This window comes from Mustelus asterias, chromosome 10 (genome assembly GCF_964213995.1).
Source record: "Mustelus asterias chromosome 10, sMusAst1.hap1.1, whole genome shotgun sequence".
Lineage (NCBI taxonomy): Eukaryota > Metazoa > Chordata > Chondrichthyes > Carcharhiniformes > Triakidae > Mustelus > Mustelus asterias.
The window spans coordinates 93,660,201-93,673,603 of NC_135810.1; the positions used below are offsets into that span (position 1 = coordinate 93,660,201).

Genomic DNA, 13,403 nt, shown 5'->3' on the forward strand with positions numbered 1-13,403 from the left:
AGAGTGTCTCAGATCTGACTTTTAGACCCGTTCTCAGGTGCCCCCATACGCACTCTGCCTGAAAAAATATCAGCAATTCCAAATTGCGCTGCAGAAGCGCGTGAGCAGGGGTTAATGCAACCAAAATCCTGCAGCTCCGATCAGTGCCTCCAACTGCGCATACGCAGAAACAAAATGATAGAATGCGGCTCCCCCACATCACTCCCGGGTCGGATAATGCCTCACCCTGGCCCCCACAGACATTGCTCCATCCCCGCAATATTACAGACCCCCTTTAGCCCCCACCCCCTCCGCCACCCAGACCGATCACGGGCCCCCCCCCCCTCCATGGTTCTTTCTTGCTGATTTTCAGATGTGCTGGGTGTGGCTTTAAGGGAATCCTCCTTCCACTCTCCACTTCCGGCCAGACACTAAATTTGTCTGCAGGCAGCAGCTGATGGTTTAAAAGATGCAGAGAACCACTGGAAAGTTGCTGCACTTTATTCACTACCTCTTCCAGGCCTGGCCATATTCCTTCACGACTCACTGGAGGAGGCAAACATTTATTCGGTTCGCTAAATGTGTGGGTTCTTGCCAAAAATGGTGAGGGTTAGGAAATCCAATTATTGTCTCCCTCTTATACTGAGGTTCCAACATTGTCAGGGATGGATGTGCGTTTCACACAGGAGGTCATCCCTGACCTGCGAAAAAGGCCGACAAAAATGGCAACGGGTTTCGGGAATGCAGAGGAAAATTGGATTTCCTCCGAAAAATTCATGGTTGGACCTTTCTGGCGTGAACATTGGCTGCTGAAAAACACGTGTGCGATTGAAATAATAGACAGCAGGAAACAAATGGAAATAAGGCAGGAAGTAGTCCAACAGAATTTGAATAGTGGGCCTGTTCCATTTACGTTAGGTAACAGCTGCAAGAATTGGCTGTATTGTTTTTACAGAATCTTGAGATTCTAACGTTGCTGAAGCTGTGCTAAATCAGTTGCAATCAAAGGTCAGTTTTGTGTTTTTTAGCCGTGATGTGATATTAGTATCAGCCACATTTTAGGGTAACTTGAGACGATACTTGTTCAGCAACCTATCAGGCATCCTGCATATAACCTTCCTCAGCATTGTATAGAGGTCGGCATGACTTTCACTGTTACCGTTCCACGTCTAGACATTACTGCCTATTTCTGTAATGTCATCATTTCTATGAAGGCGATAGAACTCAATGGTCATTATCTTCTTGATGACCTGATCTGAGTGAAATCCTAACTGCTGAATCAGCGTTGAGCCAGCTGAACAGTTTTCTTGCTTCCTGTCCTCCTCCATTCTCTGCTGGGTACCTGGTGAAAAGCAGAAGGCCTCTACCAAATGCCAGGACCTGAGTGTCCCCAGTTGATCGCATATGGGGTATAGCTTTATTAATGTTTACCATTTACATGTTTTTGGAGAGCGAAGCAAGGCCATGGCCAACAGGTCAGATCTAAGCTCTGCAGTCCTGCCACATGTAGTTGTGAATGATAGTAGACGATTAAACAGCTCACTAGAACAGGAGGCTCCACAGATATTCCTAAGACCAATGATGGGAGAGCCCAGCATACCAGTGAGACATTTACAAACATCTTCAGACAGAAAAAGTGCCGAGTGGATAACCCACCATGGCTTCCTCCTGAGGCCCCCAGCATTCCAGACACCAGTCTTCAGCCAATTCAATACAGTCTCTGTGACATCAAGAAGTGGCTGCAGCCACTGGATACTGCAAAGGCTATGGGCCCCTGACAACATTGCAGCAATACTGCTGAAGACTTGTGTTCCAGAACTTGCCACGCCGCTAGCCAAACTGTTTCAGTACAGCTACAAAACTGGCATCTTCCCAGTCCAGCCAATTACTGGCAATCCGTCCACTCTTCATCATCAGCAAGGTGCTGGAAAAAATCATGGACATTCCTATCAAGCAGCACTTAAGCAGCAAATGGCTCCTGCTCTGCCCAAGATTACAAAAGGTCGTGAATGTAGCCCAGTCCATCACGCAAACCAGCCTCCCATTCATTGACTCTGTCTACACTTCCCACTGCCTTGGCAAAGCAGCAGCATAATTAAGGACCACACGCACCCCGGACATTCTCTCTTCCATCTTCTTCCGTAAGGAAAAAGATACAAAAGTCTGAGGTCACGTACCAACTGACTCAAGAACAACTTCTTCCCTGCTGCCATCAGACTTTTGAATGGACTTACCTTGCATTAATTTGATCTTTCTCTACACCCTAGCTATGACTGCAACACTACATTCTGCACTCTCTCATTTCCTTCTCTATGAACGGTATGTTTTGTCTGTATAGCGCGCAAGAAACAATATTTTTCACTGTGGGCCTGATTTTACCACAAAGAACAAAGAACAGTACAGCACAGGAAACAGGCCCTTCGGCCCTCCAAGCCTGTGCCGCTCCTTGGTCCAACTAGACCAATCGTTTGTATCCCTCCATTCCCAGGCTGCTCATGTGACTATCCAGGTAAGTCTTAAACGATGTCAGCGTGCCTGCCTCCACCACCCTACTTGGCAGCGCATTCCAGGCCCCCACCACCCTCTGTGTAAAAAACGTCCCTCTGATATCTGAGTTATACTTCGCCCCTCTCAGCTTGAGCCCGTGACCCCTCATGATCGTCACCTCCGACCTGGGAAAAAGCTTCCCACTGTTCACCCTATCTATACCCTTCATAATCTTGTACACCTCTACTAGATCTCCCCTCATTCTCCGTCTTTCCAAGGAGAACAACCCCAGTCTACCCAATCTCTCCTCATAGCTAAGACCCTCCATACCAGGCAACATCCTGGTAAACCTTCTCTGCACTCTCTCTAATGCCTCCACGTCCTTCTGGTAGTGCGGCAACCAGAACTGGACGCAGTACTCCAAATGTGGCCTAACCAGCGTTCTATACAGCTGCATCATCAGACTCCAGCTTTTATACTCTATACCCCGTCCTATAAAGGCAAGCATACCATATGCCTTCTTCACCACCTTCTCCACCTGTGTTGCCACCTTCAAGGATTTGTGGACTTGCACACCTAGGTCCCTCTGTGTTTCTATACTCCTGATGACTCTGCCATTTATTGTATAACTCCTCCCTACATTATTTCTTCCAAAATGCATTACTTCGCATTTATCCGGATTAAACTCCATCTGCCACCTCACCGCCCAATTTTCCTGCCTATTTATATCCTGCTGTATTGCCCGACAATGCTCTTCGCTATCCGCAATTCCAGCCATCTTCGTGTCATCCGCAAACTTGCTGATTACACCAGTTACACCTTCTTCCAAATCATTTATATATATCACAAATAGCAGAGGTCCTAGTACAGAGCCCTGCGGAACACCACTGGTCACCGACCTCCAGCCGGAAAAAGACCCTTCGACCACTACCCTCTGTCTCCTATGGCCAAGCCAGTTCTCCACCCATCTAGCCACTTCTCCTGTATCCCATGAGCCTTAACCTTCTTAACCAACCTGCCATGTGGGACTTTGTCAAATGCCTTACTGAAATCCATATAGACGACATCCACGGCCCTTCCTTCATCAACCGTTTTTGTCACTTCCTCAAAAAACTCCACCAGATTTGTAAGGCACGACCTCCCTCTTACAAAACCATGCTGTCTGTCACTAATGAGATTGTTCCGTTCTAAATGCACATACATCCTGTCTCTAAGAATCCTCTCCAACAACTTCCCTACTACGGACGTCAAGCTCACCGGCCTATAATTTCCTGGGTTATCCCTGCTACCCTTCTTAAACAACGGGACCACATTCGCTATCCTCCAATCCTCAGGGACCTCACCCGTGTCCAAAGAAGCGACAAAGATTTCCGTCAGAGGCCCAGCAATTTCATCTCTCGTCTCCCTGAGCAGTCGAGGATAGATGCCATCAGGCCCTGGGGCTTTGTCAGTTTTAATGTTCCCTAAAAAACCTAACACTTCCTCTCTTGTAATGGAGATTTTCTCTAACGGGTCAACACCCCCCTCCGAGACACTCCCGGTTAACACGCCCCTCTCCTTCGTGAATACCGATGCAAAGTATTCATTTAGGATCTTCCCTATTCCCTTGGGTTCTAAGCATAATTCCCCTCCTTTGTCCCTGAGAGGTCCGATTTTCTCCCTGACAACTCTTTTGTTCCTAACGTATGAATAGAATGCCTTAGGATTCTCCTTAATCCTGCCTGCCAAGAACATCTCGTGACCTCTTTTTGCCCTTCTAACTCCCCGTTTGAGTTCTTTCCTAATCTCTCTGTATTCCTCCAGAGCTCCATCTGTTTTCAGTTGCCTGGACTTAACGTACGCCTCCCTTTTCATTTTAATCAGATCCTCAATTTCCCTGGTTATCCACGGCTCTCGAATCCTACCTTTCCTATCTTTCCTTTTTACAGGCACATGCCTATCCTGCAGCCTTATCAATAGTTCCTTGAAAAACTCCCACATGGCAGACGCGGACTTACCCTCGAACATCCTCTCCCAATCAACACCCACCAATTTCTGCCTAATCCGGCTATAGTCAGCCTTCCCCCAATTTAGCACCCTGCCCGTAGGACAGCACTCATCCTTGTCCATTACTATCCTAAAGTTAACAGAGTTGTGGTCACTATTTGCCACATGTTCCCCTACCGAAACTTTGACGACCTGACCGGGCTCATTTCCCAGAACTAGGTCCAGTATAGCCCCCTCTCTAGTCGGGCTATCTACATACTGTTCCAAAGAACCTTCCAGTATGCATTTTACAAATTCCTCCCCGTCCGGACCCCCAGCTCTAAGCACTTTCCAGTCTGTGCCAGGGAAATTAAAGTCCCCCACTACAACAACCCTATTTTTTCTGCACCTATCCAGAATCTCCTGACATATCCTTTCCTTCACTTCCCGTGGGCTGTTGGGTGGTCTGTAGTACACCCCCAGCATAGTGACTGCACCAATCAGAGCCTTAGGGCGGGATTCGGGCGTAATGCAGATCCGAGCCCGGAATCCTCTTTCCAGCGCGCCCATGCGTGTTTTGCCAGCTCCGGTCCGATCTGCGCAGTGGGCGGGGCTTAGCGCTGCCGGAACGATCGGCGCTCTGAACTGCGCATGCACAGTTCAAAAAAAATCTGAAGCAGCGCGCCCGGGCGGGAAAGAAAAAAGCAGAGAGAGCAGCTCTCTGACCCAGATCATCTGGGGGGGGGTGTGACGTATCATCCTCGGGGGGGGGGGGGGGGGGGGGAGGGAGGGGGTGTGACCGATCGTCCCCTGGTGAGGGGGGGAGGTGGGAGGAGAGGGGGTGTGACGTATCATCCTCTGTGGGGGTGGGAGGGTGACCGATCATTCCCCTGGAGGGGGTGGAAGGAGAGGAGGTGTGACGTATCATCCTCTCGGGGGAGGTGGGGGGGGGCACTGCCACTCTGCGGCCGATCGGTGGAGAGGGAGAGGGCAGGTTGTTCCGCTGCCACTCTGCGTTCCGCTGAGGTGAATAATGACAGTCGTGGTGTTTGAAGTATGCGACCACTCCGGAGAGGAGGGATCCGTTCCTCTGGTGGGGAGGAGGGATCGGCCGCAGAGTGGCAGCGGAACCCCCTGCCATCTCCCTCCCCACCGATTGGCCGTAGAGTGGCAGCGCCCCCCCCCCCCAGAGGATGATACGTCACACCCCATCTCCTCCCCAGAGGAGGAGCTGGGTCAGAGAGCTGTTGCAGTCTCTGACCCCGCTCTTCGGTGGCTGCAGTGGCGACTTCGGATTTTTATTTGGCAGGTCGATTAGAGCGCGGATCCGCATCAGACCAGAAAGACGGTAAAGTGGGATTTGGCGGTAGAGTTGGGCGCACGGTTCATTAAGTCGATTTAAATGCATAAAATCGGGCCCTGTTGTGCCTGCCGCACAGTCTGTTTTAATTCTTATACGATGGACAAAGAATTGCAAGTAGACTTCTTGTTAGTACAACCATTATTTATTTAAAATACACAATCAACAATAAGTTATCTTACAGAAAATACTAAAGTTCAAGTCCAATACTAGACCTTGACTTAATTTGGCGTGACTGGCAAGTACCCAAGCAGATTTTGGCCTTTATCTGTGCGCTGGCCTCTGTAGTTGTCCTCTTCGTAGTCTGGTCCTTTGGTCTGGTCTGGCACTCTGTCTCTGGTCTTCCTTCCTTCTCGGGTGTGGTGGCTCTCCTTGTGCTGGTCGTTGCTGGCGATGGTCACTGTTGCTGTAGCTCGCTCATGGGGTCAGAGAGAGAGAGAGCTTCTTCTGTTGTGCAGCACCTTTTATACCCCGTTGGGTTTCGCGCCCCTTTTGGCCATTGCCAATCAATCGATCAGGACTTGATCACCCTGATCGATAAAGTCCAATCGGGTGCTGCCACACCAATCTCTGGGTGTGTCCCCAACGGCCATGTCTGTAGGTGCTGGGGGCACGTAGGGTTCACACCTCCCACCCAAATAAGGGGTTACGGTGCCCCTATGTCTGGTAAACAACCCAGTTTGACCATAAAGTCCCTTTTGTCCTGGAGATGACCCATATCCTGTGTATTCAGTCGTCAGAGCTGCAGCCTGTTTAACTCTATCTTTTAGGCTGCAGTCTGCTGTTTTAGTTCCTGCCCAATTGTCCCAGAGTGCTTTACAAATCGGCATTTTAGGTGGCCCATTTGGCCACAAGGCAAAATGGGACGAGACACCAGTGGGATTTGAAGACGAGTAATAAAATATGATTAGATTTATTATAATGGTAGAAATGGCAGAACTGCTGAATAGTGTTTATTTTTGAGTGAGTTAGGCTGAAGAATGTGTGTCAGTGCTGTCAGCCATGTTGAAACTTTTATGGTTCAGGCCATCCCAGCAACGGCACTCTGTTTCAATAGATGTTGGGAGCAAAATGAAGGTGATTTCCAAGTTCATTTTAATTATAGTGATCTTTTTTCCCTTCATAGAATCCACCTACTGTGCTGCTTATTCATGAACTGAGCAAGCATGAAGGGGCTTGGACAATCATTCCCATAATACCACAGTAAGTATCTCGTCGAAAGTAGACAGAATCCACGGAAAATCAGAGTGTTCCTGTTTATGGATAAGAGGCACATATGTGTAAGGATAGTGATGCTCTCTGCTGAAGTCAGGGGTTTAAGTGTGTGCTAACATAGTTATTTTGTTTTAAAAGAATATAATTTAAATAATTAAGAATCAACTGATTTACGGTGCATCCCAAATCTATTTGTTGGAATCCATTTTTAAAGTGGGGAACGATATTTTATCCATATATCTTTCACCTGCAACCCACAACAAGCACACATCATGGATAAAGTAAACAAGAACTCCAATTTGCAGAAAGTACAAACTGTTCCACTTAATGGACAGTAATTTGTGTTTTGAAAAGGGAACTAAAATTTAATTAAAGTTCCCACTGGGAAGTTGGCTGAGACTCTTGATGTTGATATGTCATCATAAAAATGTTAGCTGTTTTCATTTATGAGCAACAATGAATTGAAGCGGGTTGCCAAGATGAAGTTGAGCTAATCACATTTTGAATTTCAAGGGATCTTTTAAGGGATTCAAATCTTTTGTATCAATGCACTTACTGAAAATTGCACAATCACACATATACAGAAGATGCTATCTGTATAAGACCAAAAATCAGAACCTTTTAGAAGCATAAGAGCCAGTTTTGTCAAAATAAATAATTCTCTGGTGGGAATATACGCTTTTGAAATGTGTGAACTCTTGATTGCGATTTTGTAAAAAAAATAACAACTGATTGTAAGACTGACTTAACAAATATATATGATGAAAGATTCAAATCCAGCTGTGGAGTCAGCAACTTTAATAGAAAATGGCTGAAGATTCTACATGAGCTCCTGGGCAGTGTATGTCTTCAGGCAATAGTCGCAATCCCAGTTGTCTTCAACAGGGATTTGAACAATGTTTGTCAAAACAATAACACGTATGTTCCTATAATGTAAAAAATAAGAGGGTGGTGTAGAATGCATTTTATTCATCAAATGATTTATAATTTAGTCAATATTTTTTACTTGCACCTAACTTTCCAGAATTTGGTGTTTATGACTAGAAGGTTGAAAATAAGTTACACAATTAAGATGTTGTGAAATAGTTATTAATTTATGTGTAAGTAAAGAATGTCTCCCAAAGCATCATTGAAGTAATCTTTATTTTGGAATCATGGGCCTGATTTTCAAAGGGCTGTTGGGTTGGGGCCTGCTGCGGGGGGAATCAGGATATTAAATTCGATGATCAGCCATGATCAAGATGAATGGCAGAGCAGGCTTGAAGGGCCGAATGGCCTGCTCCTGCTTCTAGTTTCTATGTTTCTATGAATCATAGTCCCGGAGGTTGTGTTGACATCCTGACACTTCCGGAACAGTGTTGTATTTTCGAAGGACCAGTCGGGGGATCGGGAAACATAGTCCCCAACAATTAAAGGCCCCCTGAGCTCATGAAGAAGCTTGTTTAGGGACCTGTCAATTCAGGTTTGGAATTATCAAATTATTTCCGAGTGAGCCCAAACTGTCCGATGCACATTAATGCGCAGTTGTTGGGTTTGCCGTGGGGCCCAAATAATTTTCTCTGTAGTTGTTTTGAGTTGAAATCTGAGGGGTCAGCTAGTATGATGAGAGTTGCACCAAACCTTGGGAATCCCATTTTCATTTATGGGCCTTCCCAGGAGGTGCCCATTCTAATCAGCAAGTCAGTGGCAGCCGTCAACATGGCTGCTGCTGGCACCAAATGGAGAGCTCCCACCTCCTGGAGGTGCTCGCTGCCTCTGATGCAGTGCTTACCTCACCTGTGGGGCAACTCAGCCATTGAAATTTAAGACTAATGTGAGGAACATAAGAACAACAAACCAGAGTAGGACTCGGCCATGGCCTAGTCTTATACTTCCTTTCCCTCACTACCACTATCATTCCTTCATATCTTTCCTAGCTAGAAATCTATCAAGTTCTGTCTGACTGAGCCTCCACAGCCCTCTGCGGTAGAGAATTCCAAAGATTTGAAGAAATTCCTCCTCATCTCTGTTCTAAATGGCTTACTACTTATTCTGAGCCGACGTCTCCTGTTTCAAGACCCCTCCAACCAGAGGAAGTGTCCTTCCTTCCTGTCAAGCCCTGGAAGAATTTTGTATGTTTCAATGAAATCACCTCTCATTCTTCTAAACTCTAGAGAATACAGGCCCGTTCTTGTCAACCTGTCTTCCTAAGACAATCCTGCCATCCCAAGTATCAGTCCAGTAAATCTTCATGGCAAGTATATCCTTCCTTAGGTTAGGAGACCAAAACTGTAGGCAGTACTGCAGATGCAGCCGAGGTGTGGTCTTACCAAGTCTCGAATACAATTGCAGCAAGACATCTTTATTCCTGTTTTCAGATCCTCTTGCAACAAAGGCCAACATACCATGTGTGTCCCTAATTGCTTGCTGCACCTGCATGTTAGCTTTCAGTGACTAATGAACAATGGCACCCAGATACGTTTGGACATCAACACTTTCCAGTCTTTCACCATTTCAAAAATACTCTGCATTTCTGTTTTTCTGACGCAAGTGGATAACTTCACATTATACTCCATCTGCACTCACTTAGCCTGTCTAAATCTGCTGGAAGCCTCTTTGTGTGCTCCTCATAACTCAACATCCCCACCTAGTTTTGTGTCATCAGCAAACTTGGAAATATTACATTTGGTTCCCACATCCCAATAATAATGGTGTGGTCAATGTCACAAACACTACAGCAAATTCAGATGAGGGCAAATGAAGGTTAAATGCAGCAATTCAAATGTTGTTGTCCAAGGTTCACTACTCCACTGTTAGCTTCATGAAAACAGCATCCTCACCATTCTAATGCATTGCATGGTGTGAAATTGCTGCAGTAGATACAAACCAAAAGCACACAAACTTTATATTAAAATCATTTCGAGCTTGTTATTCAACTTTTAATTTAAACACTTTCCAAGCATTCCAGTTTAATGAGACAAACAAGGACAGTAATTCAATTATTTATTTATTTAACACTTCTAGTATCAACTTAAACATAAGCAGTTGCAACTCATTGACTTTTTACTGAACTTTAACTCTAACTGAACATCAACTTTCAACTGAAATTTAACTCTTAAACTGCACATTCACTTTAACTGTACATTAACTTTAGCTAAACATCAACTTTAACTATTTAACTGAAAATAGATACTACCGAATTCAGGAAAACTTGGCCAAGAAATATCCTTGATGTAGAATCTATCTTCTTCTGCTCTGAAGCATCCTTCAGGGTACGGGTCTTCTTGTGATGGTTGGTCTCTTCGAGTTATCGCTGACAAACAAAGGCTCACATGTCTTTTTATCCACAAGTCTCCAGTTGCTTCCAGAAGATTCTCTGTCATCCAGCCAATGAATCGATCAGAAACACCAATTGCATCATTCAGTTGGGCCAATCAAGTACAGCCAGAGTAGTGGCATTGGTCACTCCAGACCTCATCATACCTAGGCCCCTTAAGTGCAAATTGTTTACAATTCAATGCCCAGATAAGGAACATTGGCTCTGTAAGGAAATCTTCCCTACCAAGGACAAGCTGTTAAATTTGACACCTTGTGTCCTTTGACAAATTCCAGGCCATTGGCCACAAGAAATCCCAGCATTCTTAACTCTCAGCCAGAAACGCCATTTTAAAACCACTATTGCCATTATTGTTGTTAAATTCTTGTTGCAGCCGCTCTTTCTCCATCCACAAGCTTAAATATCCTTTTAACCATGTGATAAATGCTAATTACTGTCAGGCAACATTTCTGGCACTGAAAATTGCCTATTATAAATGTGGGATCTCATTCCTACAGATGTTGATTGTTACGGAAGATCATAAAACCATAACATTTTTTCCATACCTTTCTACCCTTGTCACTGTTACTTTCAGCAATGTCTCAAATGCACTCATTACTATTGCGATACATATGATAGCAATGTTGTGCAGGACTATGATCTCATAAGAATGTATGGAATGAATAGCCACTTCACCTGTTTTTGGCATTAGTTGAGGAAGGATTGTTGTTAGAGACAACAGAAAAAAACCTTCCTGTTTCTCAGATAGTTCCATATTCAACTTTGATCTAATTTAAATGGTGAAGCTTCCAACAAATCAACAGTCGTTCTTCATTGCCACAGTGTGTCAGCCTCGATTCACATCCTAGAGTGATGCTTAAGGTGAAGTAAGTGTTTAGGTGGGGAGGCTTATTTCAGGCAACATTTCAATTTGCATTTCTATTGTTACAACTCTGGAAAGGCATCGGAACAACTGACTGGCTGAAGTTGAATATCTGCTCTAAAGTAAATACCATGTGGAAAACTCATAATGAGTAAGCACTCAAACTGTCAGGTTTATTTTCAATCTCTGACAACAAAACAAGTAAATCAGCTAAGAAATACAGCACATGTGCAGCCCTTCTTTTCTGCAAACTACAAGCAGTTCAAGTTGTTAGTTGATATCTGTAATATTATAAACAAACGGACAAGAGTGGGGTTACATTTATGCATTATACTGGTCCAGACATACAGGTGGTAGTTTCTGAAGCTGGGCCTCCTTCAGTCTTAGTTTCTCATTTCCCTTTTAGAGGTTAGCAGCCGTACTGTGCATTTTCACTATTTTCTGCTTTCTTCTAGATTTCTAACATTTTCTTTTTATCTGTTCTGATGCTTTAAAATGTGCCACGTTCTTGAGCTTGGAAATTTTCCTAAGCCACAGTAATCTGTTAGTTAAGTATGTCTTAAAGTAAAGGATAAGAAAAACGTTAAAGATAGTGTATCTCTCCTATTCATAGGCATTCATTGTGACCACACTTCATATTTTAACAAGTTATGTTGTTGCAATTCGAATTACAATGCATCCTTGTAAATTTAGTCAGCCTCAAAACACTGTGATATTCAGTGATATTCTAAAAAACATGATCGTTACAGTGGCTTTCTCGGATTCCTTCCTGTGGCAATATGAATCACACGGGCCTTGTATCTAGGTAGAAATGATAAATAGCTATAATTGAGAGCCTGACTTTCTTCCATCTTGGAACTAAATAGAAAGTTTAAAGCATAACGTTTTACAATCTCGCATTTTCAATACTTCTGGGATTCTGGAGATTCAGTCTCTACAGTTAACATGCAGGCTGCTGCCATTATCTCCAAACATAAATACCTTGCTGCTTCTCCAATATAAAACAATCTAAGCTTTCCTTTGATTGTTAACAAGTAATCCACCCAGGCTTACTGTCGGGCGGACATAAAGAACAGATTACACAACCCCGCCTTTTTCCCTTAAATTAAGTTTAAGTTTTAAGTTTATTTATTAGTGTCACAAGTAGATTTACATTAACACTGCAATGAAGTTACTGTGAAAATCCCCCAGTAAGACATAGTCCCAAAACATAACAATGCTATAAACCTTCTATTTGTAGCAATGTCACTTCTAATGATAAACACAGTAAGAAGCCTCAGAACACCAGGTCAAAGTCCAACAGGTTTATTTGGTGTCACGAGTTTTCAGAGTGCTGCTCCTTTATCAGGTGAGTCATCTGATGAAGGAGCAGCGCTTTGAAAGCTCGTGATACGAAATAAACCTGTTTGACTTTAACCTGGTGTTCTGAGACTTCTTATTGTGCCCACCTCAGTCCAATGCCGACATCTCCACATGATGAAAATCAGAAGAGTGCATAGGACGAGGGAGAGATGAGATGTGGAAGGTAGGTGCTTCACTATAGTTTCAATCCCAACAATGATCAGCACAATCTTCTCTACTGCACTCAGGGGACATGCAGATGAACTTGGTCTCCACGATCTTGACTGTCTGTGGTATTATTGCCTTCATTTTCCCTGTTATATTGCAGAAGTAAGTGGGCTTAATTGGAAAGTGGAAAATGCCAGTTAATGCCCAATGTCACAGCATCAGACAACACCCCCGTCTCATGCTGATAAACACCAGCACAGATTTCCCACTCTTGCTGTGACCATGCGACCTGCATCCTGACTCCTGTTTTCGAATTTGACCCAATTTCCAAGACTGAGCTTCTGGTCTTAAAATAATTCCTAAATGTTTATTATTGAAAGTGCTTTGTAAGTGTACCTTTAAGAGGGAATGGAATTTATTGAAGAGAGAACTGGAGCAGACATTCAGTCACTTCCCCATCCGTCAGGAGTTTGGGTACCGGGCTGTTAGGTGATGATTACAAAATATTTAGCTCCAGTCGCAACTGCTGAGATAATGAAGCAGCCCACGCCGGGCCAGTTCCATTGTCTTCTTTGTTATCTTCCCTCTTCCTTCCATCCTTCCCTCATTTCTACTTGTTGCCTGATTTTTCTCTGCCTGCTCTCTCAACGAGGCACTTCTGTCGACCGATTTCCAGTTTTGACCTGAGCGTTTTTATCCTTTCTGCGCAC

At 44.4% G+C, this 13,403-nt stretch overlaps 1 protein-coding gene across 1 annotated transcript in view; it reads left to right on the forward strand.

The window, feature by feature from the left end:
• Positions 1-13,403, forward strand: part of b3glcta (beta 3-glucosyltransferase a) — a 154,050-nt gene that overhangs the window by 46,234 nt on the left and 94,413 nt on the right. Inside the window, exon 5 of the mRNA XM_078222853.1 lies at positions 6,918-6,994. Coding sequence (XP_078078979.1) covers positions 6,918-6,994 — 77 coding nt within the window. The remainder of the gene's footprint in view (positions 1-6,917; positions 6,995-13,403) is intronic.